We start from the raw sequence: 18,696 nt of genomic DNA, 5'->3' as shown, positions 1-18,696 counted from the left end.
TGTGTGTGGAGGGAGGATGCACGCCGTCTTTGCATTCGCGCTCTCTTTTGGCTGAAGCTTGTGTAGCCTTTTCGTCATCGTCCGTGTCTGCGCCTCGCACACGGTGCACTCGCGCGTATGCGCTCCCCGCTTTTCTTCTTCACTCGGCCCTGTATCCGATGTCGTTGATTGCTTGGTTAAAGTACGCATATATATTTTAAATGTATCAAAATATGCATATATATATATGTGTGTGTGTGTGTAAACATGTACATGTGTAAATGTAAGCATACACATCTGTCCGTGTCGAGAACTATCATACCTGCATGTGCAGGCACATACACATACATAGCTGTTGCATCTGTATGCGTACACATATATAGGCTTATATGTATGCTTTTATATGTATTTTGGTTTTGGTTTTCTCTGTTGGCTGACCTCCCCCTCCCCCTCCCTCTCTTATCCTTCTTTGTGTGTGTGTGTGTGTGCTCTGTGCTTTTTGTTTGCTGCCACCTTCACGGCGAGTCCGTTGTCGCGTTTCGCTCTTTTCGCTTTACCTCATGACGTGTCTCTCGCATGAGAGAGAGAGAGAGGGATACGCACGGGCTCGTCTTCTGACGCTCTTCGTTTCGCTGCTCCCAACCCGGCCACCCCACTCCTCGCCCTCCTCTCTCGCCCTCATCATGAAAACGCTCTTCACAGGTCTAATAAGTTCTGTGGACGGGGAAGGGCCGATGTGTGAGGGCAATGGGGCGGGTGGGTTGGTTGATTGGAAGAAGTGCACCATTTCGTTAAAGGCTACACCTGTGCGCGGTGTTGTCTCCCTGTGCGTGAAGCTCTGTAGCGTCAGCGGCGTGCGCAAGCCGAAGAAGAAGCGAATCAAGTGGACACACACACACACACACACTCACAAGGAAAGCGGCTGATCCGCGATAAAAGAAAGGCGAGAGACTTCGTAGATCGACTTGCTACTTATTTGTTTGACCTCTGATTTTCGGTGCTGCGTGTGCGCGTGCCTGTACGCGTGTGTGTGGTGTGCTCTTGTACTTTGTTCTCGTGCTTACATTTTCGGGGCTTCGTTTTTTTCTTCGGTTTCTCTTGCGCTCTTCTCTTCGCTAACTGTTTTGTGTCGTCGCCGGTTGCTCCTCTCGTCGTCTTCCGCTACAGACATGTCAGTCACCCTGGTCTTGTACATGGCTACCCCCCTTTTAATGGCCATGTCCATGTGGGAGGCAACACACCATAATCCCTCGTACGCCCTTTGGGTTTCCCTCCTTCCTTTTTTTTTTGTATCGTTTGCTCGATCCTTACTTCTCTCCCCTCCTTCCTTCCCTCTTGCGCGCGCGCGTGTGTTTAGGTGTGTGAAGTGCCGGTGGGCGTCGCGGCCCCCCATTCTTCTCACTCTCCCGAGGCTCGGCTTCTTTCATTCTTTCCTTCCTTGCAATTTTTGTATTTTTTTTTCGCTATCTTGCCTTCCTTCTCCGCTGCTGCCGCTGATGCGTCTGCGCCATGTCGTTCAGTGCTGAATCTGCTTGGCATACACGCAGACGCGTGCGGAGGATGGGAGCACACACGCACCACCACCAAAGAAAACAGAGCAGCAGGCTGCAGCACCTATTCTGCAGCACAGACGAGAGCAGCCTGCCCAGGAACGGAACGGAGAAAAGGAAATCTGAGAAGCTACTGCTCTCACTTGTACTCGTCTGGTTTCGCTCTGCTGTACTGTACACACTCACACGCACGCACGTCTGACGCTGTGCCTGTGCCCCTCTCTATCTCTCTGTGTTTCTCATTCGGCTTATGTTTTTGTGAATTGTTCGCGTCGTTGTTTGCCGTCCTTGGTTCTCATTCTTAGGGGCGCCTGGACTTGTATGTGCGCTCGTGCGTATCTGTGGAGGTGGAGTAGGTGTGGTGGCCTCTTGTTGCGCCCGGACCGTCCGTCCGTCCGTCTGCGCGATTTTCGTCCGTTGTTGTAGGACCTCTCCTCTTTCCCTACATTGCTCCCCTTTCCCTCTTTCTCGCTTTATTTCTCTTCACTTGCACATATCTAGACGCATGGTCGCCGATGAAGTGTGTGCGTACATTATATGTGTGTGTGCATGTGTCGCCTCCTCCGTCTTTGTCTTGTCCCCTCCCTGCGTGTGCTTCTCCTTCTCCCTCCCGGAGGCCTCTCGTGCTCTCCTCCCCGTTTATTTATTCTTTCTCGACTCTCGACCTGACGAGGCTGCGCTCCGCATGTGCGCTGGATCCGCTGCGCAGTCCTGCACGCACGTAAAGGCATGAGAAGACGCGAAGCACGAACGGCACACAGGCGCAAAGAAAACAACAAGAGACAAAAAAAGGAAAACGTGCAAACACGCGTTGAACGGCGACCGAGACCCGCCGCGGATGGGAAGGACGGGGGACACGCAGCGCTGGAGTACCGCCGGGCTTTCGTACGGTCGGCATGGGCGTGTGGAGGAGGGAATCGCAACGTCATGGATGCGCCCAGTGAAGTCGAGCGTGTCGGGCATCAGAAGCGAACTTCAAGAAAAAGCAAGGCGCCTCGTGCTCGGAGGACGTGCGTGTGTGTGTGTGGCGCTGTCCGTCAGCCGCCTTGCGCCCCCACCCACCCTCCCTCTCGCTCGCATTGCTGTTCTTTGCGCGCGCGGCGAGCTCAACTGTCTCCACAGTCCCCGCTGTCTTTTCTAGAAGTCGCTGCGGCCTTCCGGCCCCCGCCTGCCCAGCGTTTTTCATGCGGCAGCAAAGGACGCCGACGCCCCGCATGCAGGATGACCCGCGGCACTGTTTCCTTCCCTTGCCTGTTGCGGCTCTCTTACCTTTCTCTTGTGTGCCTCTGCCATCTCACGCGCTGTTAATATCATGCACTCTCGTATCCGTCACCCACCCTCCCCTCCGACGCCCCCAACGCCTACAGTCAAGGGACGCGCAGTGAACACCACCACTCCTCCTCCGTAATCGACAGTCAAGATGGTCCACTCGTACGGCTACAAGTCTGGCACCCGCCACCTCTTCGCCAAGAAGTTCCGCAAGCACGGTGCTCCGTCCGTGTCGACAATCCTGACGAACATCAAGGTCGGCGACTACGTCGATGTCGTCGCGGACTCCGCGGTGCGTGAGGGCATGCCGCACAAGTACTACCATGGCCGCACCGGTATTGCGTGGAACGTGACCCCCCGCGGCGTTGGCGTCATCATCAACAAGCCGGTCCGCACGCGCACCCTGCGCAAACGCATCTGCGTCCGCTTCGAGCACGTCCGCAAGTCTCGCTGCCAGGAGGCATTCAAGGCGAAGGAGCACCAGTTCCAGGCCTACCTCGCCGCCAAGAAGGCCGGCAAGGCGCTGCCCCCGCTGAAGAAGAGCTCCCGAATGGGCGGCATTGTGCGCCCCAAGAACGTTGAGGTGCTCGCCCGCCGCGTGGCCGACTACGAGGCGATGGTGCCGTACTAAGCGCTTCAACGGAAGCGAGATCGTATCACTGCGTGTGCATGTAAGCTTGTGTGCTGAATGGCGTGTGGTGGCCCCCTGAACAGTCGCCTCTCTCGCTCGCCCTTCCTTATTCTGGTCTTGCGCTCCTGCCATGTGGCGGCAAGCAGCGAGGCGGCGGTGGAAGAAGGACGGTGCGTGTGTGTGTAGGGGGGGGGAAGGGGCAGCGGCGCTCTGGGTTTGCCCCCCTACACACATACCCCAACATGGCGTTTACGAGCACACCTTCAGCCAGACTTACTGTCGCTGCGCACCTTGAACACGACTGATTTCTTCTTTTTTTCTTTTTGAAATGCGTTCGTCTCCTGATGCGCGAGCAGTGCGTGAGCACGCTGGTGCGTGTTGCGATGCGTATCCCCCGCCTTGAGAGAGAGAGGGGGGGCGAAGGAACTGACTCCTCCCTTCCAACGACAGAACGAACAGTGCAACAACCTACCAAGCAAGCACGTGCGGCAAGGGCGAGAAGCGCCCATTGGAAATGGCGGCGAAGAGGCGGCGCCTCGAACGCCCTTCCAACCTTGCAGATAAACGAGTGACCGCCGGAGGAAAAGGACAGAGAGAGAGACAGAGAGGGAGAGGGGGTTTGTGCGTTGTGTGCGTTCATGGCTTGCTCTGGCTGCATAGGCGCCATCCCACGCACGTGCCAGCTCTCTCCCCCGCACCTCTAGTCTGCGCTCTTGTCAATCTCATGATGCCCTGTTGGCCGGCGGCGCGTGAACTGCACATGTGCGCTTGAGCGTGCTCGTGTGCGTCTCCATGTATGTCTTCTGTGTACACGTTTGCTTGCGCTGACTTGTCACAACGCCCTCCGTGCTTGAATCGCCTTGCCTGCCCAATACCACTGCTGTCTGTCTCTCTGATCTCACCCCTCCGTGCTGGCGTCTTTATCCGCCACGCTCTTGGGGCGCCACACACACGAACCCGCAAGGACCGAGCATTCAACGATCCGCACAGCGATAGAGACACAATCACTCCCCACCTTTGCCGTCGCCGCGCAACACACGCACGTCTTCAGCGTTGCCGTTGTTACCGCTCGATCAGAAAAACGCTATCATGTGGCGGCGCAGCGCACCCCAGCTGGCGCTGGCCCTACGGCACAGTGGAGTCGCAATGACCCCTCGGCCATCCTCCACCTCCGGCAGAGGTAGCAGCAGCGATATCGGCAGTGGATGGGCGCTTCCAAAGCAGATCGCCAGCTGGTATCCTCGCAAGGGCGGCGAGTTCCTTGCCAACACGATAGCTGGCCACAACGCCTTCATCCAGGACATTCCCACTCGCTTCGACGAGGTGCACGCCCGACACTTTTCTCTTGTCGAGGGACTCGCAATCACCCCGCTCTACACGCTAGCCATGGTCCACTACTTCTCCATCTTCTGTCAGTACCCGGCCCGCATCGCGGTGCTGAAGCCGATTTTGGAAGAGCTGCGGCAGAAGAGTGAACTGCAGCACCACTGGCTGCTCATCATGCAGGCGAAGAGGGCGCCGGGGGAGATCATCGCGTGGCGTTGCGGGATTCTCACCTTGCAGGTCGTGCTCTTTCCGATTTGGCTCTTTCTCTCATCCGCGGCGCCACAACTGGTGCACGCCACGGTCGCCTTCTCCAACCACATCCTCCACACAAAGTACAGCTGCCTGAAGGCCAGGGGCAGCAGCGCCGCTAGTGGCCGGGCGGCGGTGGTGCCCGAGTTTGTGTCGAAGGCGGCAGACATGTACGCAGCAACGGAGACCTTCCACGAGGCGCAGAGCGTCACCTTGCCAACGGACTTTGGGGTAGCTATCGTGATGCTGCTGCTGATTCTCTTCTTCGCAGCGTGAGGTGGGGCACTGTGGGCGAGGGAAGACGCACAGTCTGGCATTGCGTAGTTTTCTTTCTTTCCTTGTTTTCGGCAGAGGCGTGCCTGCAATCTTGGAAGGTAATAGGGGGCGCGGGCAGCGACTCTATGGCACGGCCTGCGCACGCTTACACATGCATTCCTATGTGTGCGTGACGTTGAGCCGAGTTGCTGATCGCCAAACCTTGCCCCTCCATCGCTGCTCCGTTTCACGTCACGTTCACAGTCGCACAGTATTGGAGCGCCGAGAGCGAGAGAGGCGAAAGGGGGGGGGGAGGGCTTTTGATGGAGCACCAGCGCCGCACGTGAACTTGCTCTTTGGTGCACGAAGATAGGCGCTCATGCGCGCGCACTTGCCTGCCACAGCTCTGCGCAGCAGATCAACTTCGCAATCGGCACACCCACGCGCGATGGCCGAGCCGCGAGGCGGCGGCACCGCGTGAACGCTAACGAAATCGCCGCCTTTGCCACCTTCGAGTTTACGGGCTGCCCTTTGCGCTGCACCGCTTCGCCCCGCCGTCGCTCATCACCGCGATGTGAAGGAGGAGGGAGCCTCAGTGTGCTTGGCGGAGGGCCGTATCGCTTCTAAAAGCGTTGCCCAAATCTTTCACTACCCTGCGAGCTAACGATGGTTGATCATCGACGGCAGTCGCCTCTCCTTTGCTGTCTTTAGACCTCGCCTCTTCATTCTCACGACACTGGTGCGTCTTGACGCCTGCGTTGTGCGGCTGCCTTTACCGTTGCTTCGACTGCAGCGTGGCATGTGTACGTCTCTGCACCGCACCCCATCTCATCGCACGCCTCTTCTCTTTTCCCCGCCTTCCCTCTTTCTCTCCTTCAACTCACACGTGCACGCACTCTTCTCTTTAATGGCCAACAGTCCCCCCCCACCTCCTCCTTTTCCCTTCTCTTCTCATTCCCCATTCAAGCTAAGGTGCGCTCACAGACATACTCGCACGTTGGTGTGCCTGCTCCGTACGACGCCTCGCTTCCATTCACGAATCCGACGCTCTTTTGGCACTTCTTTCCTCGTCTCTCTCTCTCTCTCTCCTTATTTTGTTCGGTACTTTCGCATTCTTTCGCCTTTGGTTTGTGCTGCGCTCTCTCCGCCGGCCCCACACGTGCGTGCGTAAAAAAAAACCTGTTTCCTGTCGACGCTGGAAGCAGACAGAGAGAGCGACGGAGCACAAAGGCAAGCGAAAAAGTAAAAAAAAAACAAACAGTTAAACAGTAACGCAGCAACCTTCACAACCAGCCGGACTACATCACACAAGTCGAGAGACACATAGACATCCTCGCACGCACTCTGCGTGGATTGCAGCCCTCTCTTCTTCTTTCTTTTCTCGCATATCTCTTCCCACTTTCTCAATCCCCCTCCTCCCACCCCCACACACGTAAATTTCGCAGGGGTTTTCGTGCTTCCTACTCGCCCTCCGGATTTCCTGCACGCTGCGTCCGGTGCCCGGACGATCGCTGGTGCCTTGCGCGTGTTTGCGCTCTTTGATCGAAAAACGTTCTCTCCTTTCGCACGGTAGGCTGCTCCGTTCTTGATTGACGTAGTCTTCCTCCCACCCCCTCCCTCCCTCCTTTCTCACGGGTGCACCGCGCTGCGGCTCCTAAATTGTTTGCCGGTCTTCGCTCTCTCTGTCTCTCGGAGGCGTTGCCTATTCTTTCTTTCCCTAATTCTTGTCCGTTTCATACCCGCTCCCATTCCCCTTCACCCAACAACGTCTCTCGCCAGTTGCCCCGCAACTTTTTTTGTGTTCCTGCTTCTTAGCTGACGCTTGTTCTCTGTGCGTTGTCCTACTGGGCACGGCTCACTGTACGCATTCTTATTTCTTTCCTCTTTTCCCACCACCCCTCTTCTTGTCGCCTTCCTTTTCATCTTTCCCTGTGGTTCACTCCCCCTCTCTATCCGTGTGTGTGTGTGTGTGCCTGTCCATGCCTGTCTAAGCGTTGTTGTCTTGTTGCGCTTGCTTGTATAGGTGCGCACTCCTCCTCGTTCACTTTTTTGTTTTGCCTTTTTCGGTTTTCTTGGTCTTCGTCTTTTTCCATCGCCCCTCTTTCACGTGGCCACAGTCCGAGACCCCCCCCCCCCCACCCCACTTCCACTTCCACTTCGACCTCGACCTTCTCCCGCGTTCAGTGGGCTGGCAGGTACTTCCTACCTTTCAGCTCCACGATCTTACCTTCTCCCTCGAAAAAGCAGCCGAACAGCGGCGATTGGACACCTCTTGGGACCAACGCCCGCCTGCGCAACAGCGACCGCGCAGCTCGTTTCTATCGTCGTCTTACCCCTCGTCATCCGCCGCGTGTGGCCGTGAGCGCTGCGACGCATTCGTGAGTCCGCGTCCACTTTGCCTCGGCGCGCTCCCTCCCCTCGCTTTCCCCTTCTTGTGCGACCCGCGCGTGAGGCGACGAACACTCTTCTCCTTTCACGAACGCGCGCGCCACTGCGTGTGTCCGCAGCGCCACAAGAAGACGAGAGACGCAGAAAAACGGAAGGACGGGCGGCTGCGCGCTCCTTTTTTTCCTTGCTGGCATGCCTTTTCCTCTTCCCCTGCCAACGCCTTTGGACGTGCGCTACCTTCCCTTGGCTGGCCGCGACGTGGTCGGCGCACTGCTGTACCGTGTGCGTCTACGGCTGCTTCGCACCAGACGACGGGCGCCCGTGGCAGGAGGGGCCGGAGGTGCATGTGTGTGCGTCAGAGGTGGCGGTGTAGGGTGTGGTGTTTGGCCTCGCCTGGTGCACGGCAGACAGTGAAGCACAGAACACATAAGCCGACGAAAAATGCCTTTGGACGTGCGCTACCTTCCCTTGGCTGGCCGCGACGTGGTCGGCGCGCCTCTGCTTTGCTTGTATTTCGGTGTTTCCCGCACCCCTTCGGGCACCTTTCGAGGACGCTGCACCGCGCCGCGCTCACACTTCGCCCATTCTTGCGTTGCTGGTGCTGCTCGGCTTACTTCGTTACCGCCTTTGCCGTCTTCCGCTCTCCCTTTCGGCCTCTCCACTCCCCCCCTCCTGCGCCTCGCTTGCATCCTTATCGCAACGTTCTCCGTCCTCGCCGGCACCCCTCCCCCGCCTTGTGCCTTGCTGCCCGCTGACTCGTCGACCGCACCGTGGCGGTGGTGAGTGCGTGTGCCCGCGTTCCGCGTCTGTCCTCTCCCCCGTGTCTCCTGGTCGCGGCCACGCCATTTGCCCTGCACCGCGTTGGCCTTTCAGTGCCTCCGCGGGCTTCCGTCTTCTTTTCTGAGCTCCGAGTTCGCCCTCGCCTCTCCCTCGCAGACACGGTCACACACAGCCACAGAGCCGTGTGCCACGATGAACGTGAGCTTTCTCTTCAGCCTCCCCCGCAGCCTGGCGGAGTTCAAGGGAGCGGGGAAGCTGCTGGCGGACGCGGCTGCGCTCCCTTTGGGGGAGCGCGGTGCGAAGGGCGACGTGGCGGTGCCTGGGCTGTTCTGCGGGTGCGACCCGGAGGACAGGCCGCTGGGCTCCGGCGGTGGCACGGTGCACCTGCTGCACGCGTGCTACGTGGACGAGCAGCGCCACGCACCTGCGTCCGCGAAGAGGTCGTTTCTGTCGTGGCTGCGGCTGGCGGACAACGATGGCCGCGTGATTGTGCACGCTGGCGGCCTGAGCCGCCGCCTGCCGGCGTACGCGGCGATGGGCAAGGCGCTGCTGCCGCTGCCGCCGTGCCGGTGGCACCGTGGCAGCCAGCTGTCTCGCACGCTGCTCTCGACGCAGGTGCCGATGTACCGGGGGATAGTGACGACGGCGCCGGCCCGCCTGCGCACGCTGATTGCGTGCGGTGACGTGTGCGTGGATGCGAGGGGCGCGCTGCCGTCGCTTGCGCCGTTCGCGGACAGTGACGTGCTGTGCTTCGGCATTCGCGCAGACGCGGACCTCTTGCAGAACCACGGCGTGCTCTTCATGGCACGCGAGAGGCCACTCGACCTGGACTACATGCTGCAGAAGCCGTCGCTGGACGAGGTCCGCCGGCGCGTGGCGGAGGGCAGGCACTCGGTTCTTCTGGACGTGGGCATGTGGATGCTGAGCGACCGCGCGGTGGAGGTGCTGGCTCGCAAGTGTCTGGGCGGTGCGCTGGACGCGGAGGACGCGACCGGCGGCGGGCACGACGGGCACCGCTGCACGGCGGTGCGCACCGCGTACGACCTGTACTCGGAGTTCGCTTCTGCGCTGGGCAACCACGCGCCGAGCGCGGACCCGGAGATCGCGGGGCTGAAGGCGAGCGTTGTGGAGCTGCGCGACGCCGAGTTCCTGCATTACGGGACGAACCGGCAGCTGATCTCGGCGGCGGCGACGCTGCAGGGGCGCGAGTCGCTGACGCCGCCGTGGTCGTGGGGCGCGCCGTTCGACGGCGTGCTTGCGCCTGCGGGCGGCGCGACGGAGGAGCTGGACTTTGCTGCTGGTGACGCGATGCCGCTGCTTGCGACGCCGTCGTCTGTGATTGTGCAGAACTCCGTGGTGCTTGCGCCGCTGGACGGGTCCGCTGCGGCCGCTGCTGCGGATGCGCCGGCCGGTGCGCCGCTGTCGCCTGTGCGGCATCTGTGGGTGGAGAGCAGCTGGGTGGGCGCGCGGTGGGTGCTGCGGGACCAGCACATCCTGACGGGGATCCCGCGCAACGACTGGGCGCTCGCGCTGCCGCCCGGCGCGTGCGTGAGCGTCGTGCCTGTGCTGCCCGCTGCGCTTGGCGGCTGCGGGGGCGGTGCCGCGCCGCACGCTGCGCGGCCGTACCACATGGACGACGCGTTCCGCGGCGACGTGCGCAGCGGCTCGACGATGTACATGGGTGTGCGCCTGCACGACTGGCTGTCGAGCCGCGGGTTCAGCGTAGCGGAGCTGTACCCTGCTGCGCGTGCTGCGGACGGTGGTGCTGCGCAGCCGCTGGACATCTACGAGGCTGCGCTGTTCCCGGTGTGCGCGACGGAGCAGCAGCTCGGCGACTTCCTGTACGTTGCGACGCTGCCGCTGGAGGCTGCGACCGGCGGCTGCGCTGGCGCGGACGCTGCGCGGCTTGCCGCTGGGCAGGCTGTGTGGCGGACGCAGCCGCGCGTGTCTGCGATGGACCTGCTGCGGCTGACGGACGTGCCTGCGATGCTGCGCAACAGCGAGTACTACGAGCGGCGCATGCTGACGCTGATGCTTGCGCTTGTGGCGTCTGACCCCGCGGTGCTGTGTGCGCGGTCGCTGGTGCTGTCTGGCCCGATGATTGCGCTGCTGCAACAGCAGTTCTTCCTGCTGGACCTGAACCGCGTGGCCCAGCGCGTCGTGGAGCTGGGCGTGCCGCTGCCGCGGCGCAGCGGGCCGACGGAGTGGTGGGGCGGCGTGGACGCAGCTGGGAACGCGGTGGCGCTGTCGCGCCAGGCGGCCCCGGCGGAGCCGCTTGCGAAAGGCGCGGCTGCGAGTGCGGGGAGCTGGGCGCAGATGTTCTCGGACGAGGGCAGCCCGAGCGGTGGCGGTAGGGGTGCGCCGCTGTGCACTGCGCCTGGCCGCATCGTGGCGGCGCACTACCACTCGTTTGCGAGCCGCCTGATGGAGCTCGCGCTGGAGGCGATGGATGCCGCGGAGCCGCCGGTGTCTGCGGCGGAGAAGGCGCGGCGCCTCGCGCTGCTGCGTGCGCCGAGCGCGGAGGAGGCCCGCTCGCTGGTGGCTCTGCACGATGCCGCCGCGCTCGCGGAGCTACGCGCGGCCATCATGGACTCCTTTCCCGACGAGCGCCACGACCCGGAGATGGGCGTGCACCTTGACCAAATCGTCTGGGGCCGCTGCCCCATCCGCATCGACGTGGCGGGGGCATGGACGGATACGCCGCCATACGCGATCCTGAGCGGCGGCAGCGTGATCAACGTTGCCGTGGAGCTGAACGGGCAGCCGCCGGTGCAGGTGTACGTGCGTGTGCGCGAAGACCCGATCATCGTCATGCACTCGATCGACTCCGGCGAGCAGCTGAGCGTCTCGAGCTTCGACGAGATCCGCACGTACGCGACGATGCAGAACCCGTTCTCGATCCCGAAGGCTGCGCTTGCGCTGTGCGGGTTCTTGCCCGAGTTCTGCGCGACGGAGTACGCGACGCTGCGGGAGCAGCTGGCTGCGCGGTTTGGCGGCCACGGGCTGGAGATCTCGCTGTTTGTGGCGATCCCGACGGGGTCCGGGCTGGGCACGAGCTCCATCGTTGCCGGCACCGTGCTGCGGTCGCTGGCGGAGTTCTGCAAGCTGCCGTGGGACAACCACGATGTGTGCCGCCGCGTGCTGCTGATTGAGCAGATGCTGACTGCTGGTGGCGGGTGGCAGGATCAGTACGGCGGCCTGTTCGAGGGCCTGAAGCTTGTGCAGTGCGTGCCTGGGCTGCCGTGCCTGCCGACGGTGCGCTGGATGCCGGACAGCGTGTACACGGACCCGAGGTTCGCCGCGTGCCACCTGCTGTACTACACGGGCATCACTCGCATGGCAAAGAGCATTCTCGGCGAGATTGTGCGCGATGTCTTTCTGAACAATGGCGCGACACTGCAGCTGCTGCGTGAGATGGGTGGGCCCACCACTGCCGCGATGTACGACGCGATCACGGCGGGCAACTACAAGGGCTACGCGCGGCTTGTGCACCGGACGTGGGAGCAGAAGAAGCGGCTGGACGACGGCGTGTGCAACCCTGCCGTGCAGTCGATCGTGGACGTTGTGGAGCCGTACGTGTGGGGTCTGACGCTGCCCGGCGCTGGCGGTGGCGGCTACATGTACATGTGCGCGAAGGACGAGGCGTGCGCTCGCCGGATCCGCGAGCTGCTGACGGCGAACCCGCCGAACGGCAATGCCCGCTTCGTGGAGATGAGCGTGTCGGCGTCTGGCCTCCAGATCAGTCGGTCTTAGAGGCGTGCGGCGGCGTGAGGCGCTGCTGAGGGGCGCCGGCGCAACGGTCCCCCAGAGACGCGCGCACGCGCACGTAGGCAAATCCGGAAGGACGGCGGCTCACGGAAGACCGTCTCGCTGCTTATACGGCAACCTCTCTCTGGAAAGACTGAGACATTACCTCTTCTGGTGGACATCGCTGAGTGATTCCACGCATTACTAACAGCGTGCACAGGGGTACGCAGCGCTAGCGTGCGGTTTTTTCCCAGTGTTGCCGAATTCTATCCGTCGGCCGCAGTATCAGCGGATGTTGAAGAACGCTGCGAGGCGGACTTCATGTCGTCGGTGGAGGCATGAGCAGATGATGATGAGAAACCGCGCAGGAGGATGCGGGCGCATGATGAGCTGCAACTGCGAATGAAGAGCGAAGAGGGCCGGACGAGTTCGGAAATTGGTTTGGGGGCAGGTGTTGCTGCTGTGGGCCTCGTCGGGGGTGCTGAGGAGCACGTGCAGGCGGTTGTCGAATGCAAGAGCGACGCGTGGAGGCGAAGAGTGAGAGCCAAGCAAAGGACAGAAAAAAAAGGTGCAGCGGCGTCATTTTTGTGCTGTGTGCATCCGCAGCTCGCTCTCGCTGGCCGCGTTGTTGTGTGGGCGTCTGCGTTTGTGTGCAGGTCGATGGTCTCTGAGCCGCGGTAGTGCCACCGCCCCCGCGCCAGTCCCTCCGCTCAGCACGTTGGCGTTCGAAGGCATCCGGAGTGAGTGCCAAGAGAATGGATCTCTGCTGCGCAAGGAAAGAAGAGGGTGCGGGAAAGCGTTTTATTGGGTGCTCAAGAGAGGAGCGGGATGCGGGCGCATGTGCACCCACATCCGTATACACATGCACTGCCGGTTTGGGGCCTCCCCTGGTGACTGGAGAGACACCGCTTGGCGTGGTGTCCAGTGCACGGTGCCTCGCTCCGTATGGGGAGACCCAGCAGCAGCCCTCACCCCCATCCCTGCCGAACGCCGCACCACCTCCGGCGGTGACAGGCTCAGGCACCTGCGACGTGGCGAGGTCAGAGCGACGTATCGCTACAGATGTCGGCGGTCAGGTCCTGGCCTGCGTGGCGTCGGGCCGACATGCGAAGCGGCTGTTGGTGGGTAGAGCTTGGGGCGGGGGGCCGTGCTCCCCGACGACCGAGTCGGCGCACTGCTGTACCGTGTGCGTCTACGGCTGCTTCGCACCAGACGACGGGCGCCCGTGGCAGGAGGGGCCGGAGGTGCGTGTGTGTGCGTCTGCGGACGTATTCGTCTCTCTACTTTGCCTGCCTCTCCGTTTTGTCTCGTGCGATGGTGTTGGTGTCGACACCGCGGCACGTACGCGTGACAAATCCCAACACAAAAAGTTCATCTCGCTAACTTATTCGCGAAGCGGAAGCGAGGCCAGGGCTGACATGTCTATTCCAGCTGGCAGCACACGATGCCCGGCAGATCGCTTGTGGGCTGCTGGGAAAAGGCAGGCTCTCCGGTCTTGCGTAGTCGCTTGAGCGCCTCTGCCGTTGCGGTGCTGCTGTCGCTGTGTGTACGGAGCAGGAGCTGACTTCGAAGGCGAGTGCACGCCACTCTTGGCTCTCCGTCTTGCGTGGATGAAAGGAAAAACGATGCGATGGCGAGCGCGCCTGCCCCCCCCCCCCACCACGCACACATGCATGCCGGCTTCTTGCACATGTCTGTGGCGACCCACGAATGCATTTTTATACTTGAGATTCTCTGCGGATGTCCAACTCTGTTCTATTGCCCACTGCTGCCGCTGCCATCTGAACCGCCTGCTTCATCCTAACCCTCCCCTCCCGATGTGCATGCGCTTGCTTGTATCGGTGTCTGCGCACGCACACATGCGCCTCCTACCCTTTCGTAGCCCAACGCTTAGAAGGTGTCACGGGCGAAGCGCACCCATTCCACGTGAGCGCCTCCCGCTTCAGTCAACCGAGGAGACAACCACAGCTCTGCGTCACTCGCAGTACATACCGACGCACGTCCACAGTGCAGCCTAAAGAATGGCACCGAAGCACGCACAAAATCAGCGGAAGAATGGCAAGAAGAGGAAGCTGCAGCGGGTGCGCGTCACTAACAAGGCGCTCGAGTCGCGGCAGTTCTCCACTGTTCGCCTCCCACGCACAAGCGAGGTGCCGGCGCAGAAGGCGGATGTGCACTCCATGTACCAGGAGCTGGCGTGTGGGTCTAGTGGTGGCACCGCCGCCGCATCGAGCAAGTCGGCCAGCGCTGCCTCTGCCGCCGCCTCGCCACCTTCTTCCTCCGGCTTCGACCCTATCGCGAATGATGCGATGTTCACGATTGTGACCAAGTCCAAGTACTGGCCACCGCCCTCGCTGGAGGAGCTGCACGCCAAGACCGGCCACGACCACGGCGATGGCTTTGACTCGTACGATAGACGCGAGGACGACAAGAAAGCGCGAAAAGAGCGGGTGAAAGTGGTGAAGGGAGAAGTCAATCACCCGCGTGGCAAGCCACGGCAGAACACCGTAATCCAGCTCTCCGACAGCAGCAGCAGCGATGGCGATGATGGCGAGCACGGCGGCTGCGACACTGAGTAGGCGAATGCAGACTCGGGTTGAAGGCGCAGTAAGGAGAGATAAGTGGTGCAGGCAGGAGAAGAGAGCGGCCGCATGCCGAGGCGCATACTGACTAGGAGCGCCGACGGTGGCCGTTTGAGGCAGCACGGGGGCGATGCACGCTCAGGCACCCTTGCGGCATAGGAGTGTGGAGGAGGGGGTGATGATGGAAGTGGGGAAAGGGCGCATACGCATCGGCGGAGGAGTCTGGCGACGGTGGCGGCGCTATGGACTCCCCTGTATCCTGTCTCTTTCTCGTCTCTGGTGGGCCGCTTTCCTTTGGTCTCTTTCTCTCGCTGCGTCGCGGGGTGCGACTGCATGGGCTTGCGTGTGTGTGGGCGCAAGAGGCATGCTCCCTCCTCTCCACCACACCACTTCCTTTACATTTTTGTCTCGGCTGTGCTCTCGCGTCTGTCTCTAGGCAACGGCAGCGCCGAGGCGACGCCAGCGATGGTGTCCTGTGGCCTTCTGTGGGCGTGCGCGCCGGTGTGTTGAGCACTGTGCCCATTTTTCTATAATGGACTACGATGAAGATAACTCATGGCTCTCTCTCGCCACCCTCCAGCCAGTGCGACGACATGATCGCAAGGAAATCGACAGAACAACGGCAATGAGCAACCCAACCCCAACATTGGGGCAGAATTGCCGTGACGGTAGCTTAGCAACAGCCGCAGCTGAAGCATGAGCGGAGCGAGGTGAGTATGTGTGTGCGCGCGCGAGGAAACACCTACACGGTGAGCATTTCGTTTTCTGTATCTCCCTGCTCAAGCGAGCAGCTTGCTGGCGCCGCTCACGCGAGAGAGCGGGAGCGTAAAACGAGAGGAAGCGTGGCGCAGTGCGCACGCGCCTTCTGAGGTCGAATACAGGCCGCATCAGCGGTCGTTGAGCAGCGCCACGTGTGTATGTGTGTGTGCTGCATGTCTTTTTCTACCCCCTTCTTCGTTTCTGCGGCTCGATCGCCCACGAGGGCGTTTCGCATTATGTGCTCATGTCTTCGCCTTGTCGGTCTGGCGTGCAGCCGCCCTCCAAGCCGCTCGCTGTGACACATCTCGTCTGAGTCTGTCCCCCCTCCCCCCAACGCCCCTCTCTCTTTACACGCTCCATCCGCCTCACGGATGGATGCCATGCGCGCATGCATGGAGGGTGTGAGCCGATGCGCGAACACTGCAGAGCCCGTGCGCGTCCACCAGACACACCGCACACATTTTTCAAACCCGCTTAGGTATGGGACGTGTGCCGGTCGCGAATGCGCGACTGTACCGCCGCTTGGCCGGCGAAGCGCGTCGGCTGGCTCTGCTGCTGGAGGCTGCCGCCACGGCGTTGCAAAACGCGGCGGACTTGTCAGCCCCTCGCTCGACGATAAGTCCTGCAAGCACGTGTGAGTCGGCCGCACCATCGCCACAAGGTCATTCTGCTAGCGTGGCAGCCGTATGGAGAGAGTCCGCCGCTATCAGTAATCATCAGCAACACGGCTTCGAGCGCACAGACGCGCACACAAAACGGCACCTGATCACGGCCGCCGCAAGCTCATCCCCTGCGAGCAAGGAAGCTGACACCGCCTTTGCTAAGGTGCCCGACTCCGACTCAGCCACGCATATTACTTCGTCCGCGGCCGTCTGCTCGGCAACTGCAGAATCGGCCGTGCGCCGGTTCTGTGACTGGGCGGAGGGAGTGGATTGCTCATCGGACATAGGCGGCTGTGCCAGCTTCTCGGCAGTTAGTACTACCTCACCGCTGCCGACAAGCGTCTCTCTGAACTGGCTGCATGCGTGGCTAGTGAGCATGGCGGCTACCGTTGCTGTGACTGGCCGTGATGCCGCTGCGGTATTAGCGCCTGTAGTTCAACCCGTGCAGGCGCATTATTCCCTCACCGGAGGTGCGGCGATGACACGTGAGAGGACAAAACTGCCCACCTCCACATCGGGCAGGCTGAGTGAAGTCGACAGGACTTTAGCCAACACGGTTGCCTCTTGCATCGGCCTCCCAAGTCGCTTCCACTGGCCGTCAGCATCACCGAGGACCTCCTTGCTCACCGGTGACACCGCTCGTGGCTACTCAGCAGACCATGGCGGCAGCCACCGCCCAGCGCACGCAGCACTGATGCTATGGCCCACCGCCATGCGCACGAACAGCGGCCATATCGCGCCACGTCCGCCGACATCGTTGAACTCATGTGGCGCAGCTGCTCTGACGGCGCTGCCCGCCGTTGCAACTGCGAAGGAGGTGTTCGCCAAGGCCTCGACACGGGCGCCAACGCCGTCTAACACAGCCACCGACGGCGGTGGAGCGCTTTACTCGACTACGCTGGAGGCCTACACCGTCCTGCTACACACAGCCCGAACGCAGGCGGTGACGCGTGGTACTGACCAGCACAACGCCTTTGCCAGCAGCGAGTCTGCCAAGCAACACAGCAGCCGGCTCGTGCTGTACTGCGGTGATCAGTGCGACGCGCTGCTTGTGCGGGCAGCGCAGCTGCTCGGTATCGCATATGTGCGTGTCACTCAAACAGTTGCGATGAAGCGCGATTTGCCGCTGCCCGAAGCTCACTCGACAGGCACCGCCGCGGCTGGTGATGTGTCGTGCAGCATCTACAATTATGCGGTGGACGTGCGCGAGCTGCAGTCTCGCCTCGTGGAGGACGTTGCAGCGGGCTTGTACCCTCTCATGGTTGTTGGCACATTTGGCTCTGGCCTCAGCGGCTCCGTGGATCCGCTGCTCGTCATGGGTGAGTTCTGCCAGCGATTCGGTGTGTGGTTCCACATTGATGCGAGCCACGGCGGTACCGCTCTGCTCGCGGGCCCCGCTGAGAACGTCGCCCCGCCGGCGCGGCTGCAGCGTGACGCCATTCTTACACAATTCTATGCCGCGGCTTCGCTGGCCGACTCCGTCCTGGTGCCGACTGGCTTGTCGACTGCCGTGCCGTACGCGGCGCTGCCCGTCTCTCCGGCGAGTCGCTTCGCCACCGCGGGCTCCGCGGCACTTTTCTTTGCGCACATTCGCAAGGCTGCCTGGTCCGTCCAGGCCCTCGGGGAGGCACGGCAGTGCACCTTCAACCAGTGGATCACCCCCGGTGTGGTGGAGAGCGACGTCCTGCATGTGTCGCCGCCGTCGCACATGGAGGCGTGGCTATTCGAGCAGCACGTGACGGGTGCGCTGGCGCCGATGCGGTCGTGGTGCGCAAAACCACGCGCATATCTTCAGCCTGTGCCAGCGGCGCCGTTGGCGCTTGCGGAGCGTGTTAGCGCACACCAGCAGTTTGTGCGTGCTGTGCTGCAGGCCGTTCGCGGCGACGGCCGCTTCGACGCCTCGTTAGACGCCGCCGCCTTTGGCATTGTGTGCCTGCGGTGGCTTACGGCGGCGGACGAGGCCACTGTGCGGCTCGCGCGCGCCTGGGCCGAGGTTCTCGCGGAGGCCCACGACACGCCGACCACGTTGCAGGGCAAACATGTGGCCTCAGCGCCCGCGCATCAGTCAGGTTCCCACCGCACGCCCAACGCCGGCGGATCATCTGCAATCGATGTGGAGGGGGGCGGACGCACCGTACCACCGGTGCAGGTGTTCGTGGGGCTGGTGCAGCTACAACGGCGCGTTTGGATCCATGTCTCGTTCGGACCTCTCCTCGACGTGCCTGAGGACGCACCGGCGAGCCTGGTGGCGGCCGGAAAGGGTGCTGCCAGTGTCACTGTACAAGGTGAACCGGTGACTTTCACGAGGATGCGTGCCCTAACCTACGTGCAGCACACCTTAAACAGAGCTGCCTCGCTCGCGCGCACCGGCGGCGCTGCAGACCGCATGCCAGAGGAGTAGTTGGGCCACCATGTGTGTCTCTGTGAAGCCAGCCAGCGTGCGCGCTGCGCTGGGCTTGCGTTAGCACACATCTTCACACATCCCAAGCATGTTTGGGGGCTGGGGCACGAGTAAAGCG

General features: G+C 61.8%; 5 protein-coding genes across 5 annotated transcripts; all 5 read left to right on the top strand.

Annotated features, from left to right (window-relative positions):
* Window positions 1–2,949: 2,949 nt before the first annotated feature.
* On the top strand, window positions 2,950–3,429 carry LINJ_16_0470 (putative 60S ribosomal protein L21; the record flags this gene model as incomplete). The annotated part of the gene is made up of 1 exon (XM_001464498.1): window positions 2,950–3,429. One exon carries the CDS (start codon window positions 2,950–2,952, stop codon window positions 3,427–3,429), a length of 480 nt encoding a protein of 159 aa, XP_001464535.1.
* A 1,146-nt stretch (window positions 3,430–4,575) lies between these two features.
* On the top strand, window positions 4,576–5,280 carry LINJ_16_0460 (conserved hypothetical protein; the record flags this gene model as incomplete). The annotated part of the gene is made up of 1 exon (XM_001464497.1): window positions 4,576–5,280. One exon carries the CDS (start codon window positions 4,576–4,578, stop codon window positions 5,278–5,280), a length of 705 nt encoding a protein of 234 aa, XP_001464534.1.
* A 3,339-nt stretch (window positions 5,281–8,619) lies between these two features.
* Window positions 8,620–12,180, top strand: LINJ_16_0450 (putative fucose kinase; the record flags this gene model as incomplete). Its single annotated transcript, XM_001464496.2, has 1 exon — window positions 8,620–12,180. The coding sequence occupies one exon, from the start codon at window positions 8,620–8,622 to the stop codon at window positions 12,178–12,180; it is 3,561 nt and encodes a 1,186-aa protein (XP_001464533.2).
* A 2,015-nt stretch (window positions 12,181–14,195) lies between these two features.
* Window positions 14,196–14,753, top strand: LINJ_16_0440 (conserved hypothetical protein; the record flags this gene model as incomplete). Its single annotated transcript, XM_001464495.1, has 1 exon — window positions 14,196–14,753. The coding sequence occupies one exon, from the start codon at window positions 14,196–14,198 to the stop codon at window positions 14,751–14,753; it is 558 nt and encodes a 185-aa protein (XP_001464532.1).
* A 2,118-nt stretch (window positions 14,754–16,871) lies between these two features.
* LINJ_16_0430 (conserved hypothetical protein) lies at window positions 16,872–18,578 on the top strand (the record flags this gene model as incomplete). Its single annotated transcript, XM_001464494.1, has 1 exon — window positions 16,872–18,578. The coding sequence occupies one exon, from the start codon at window positions 16,872–16,874 to the stop codon at window positions 18,576–18,578; it is 1,707 nt and encodes a 568-aa protein (XP_001464531.1).
* Window positions 18,579–18,696: the final 118 nt, after the last annotated feature.

This window comes from Leishmania infantum, chromosome 16, assembly GCF_000002875.2.
Source record: "Leishmania infantum JPCM5 genome chromosome 16".
Taxonomy (NCBI): domain Eukaryota; phylum Euglenozoa; class Kinetoplastea; order Trypanosomatida; family Trypanosomatidae; genus Leishmania; species Leishmania infantum.
This window is presented reverse-complemented; position numbering and strand designations above follow the sequence as displayed.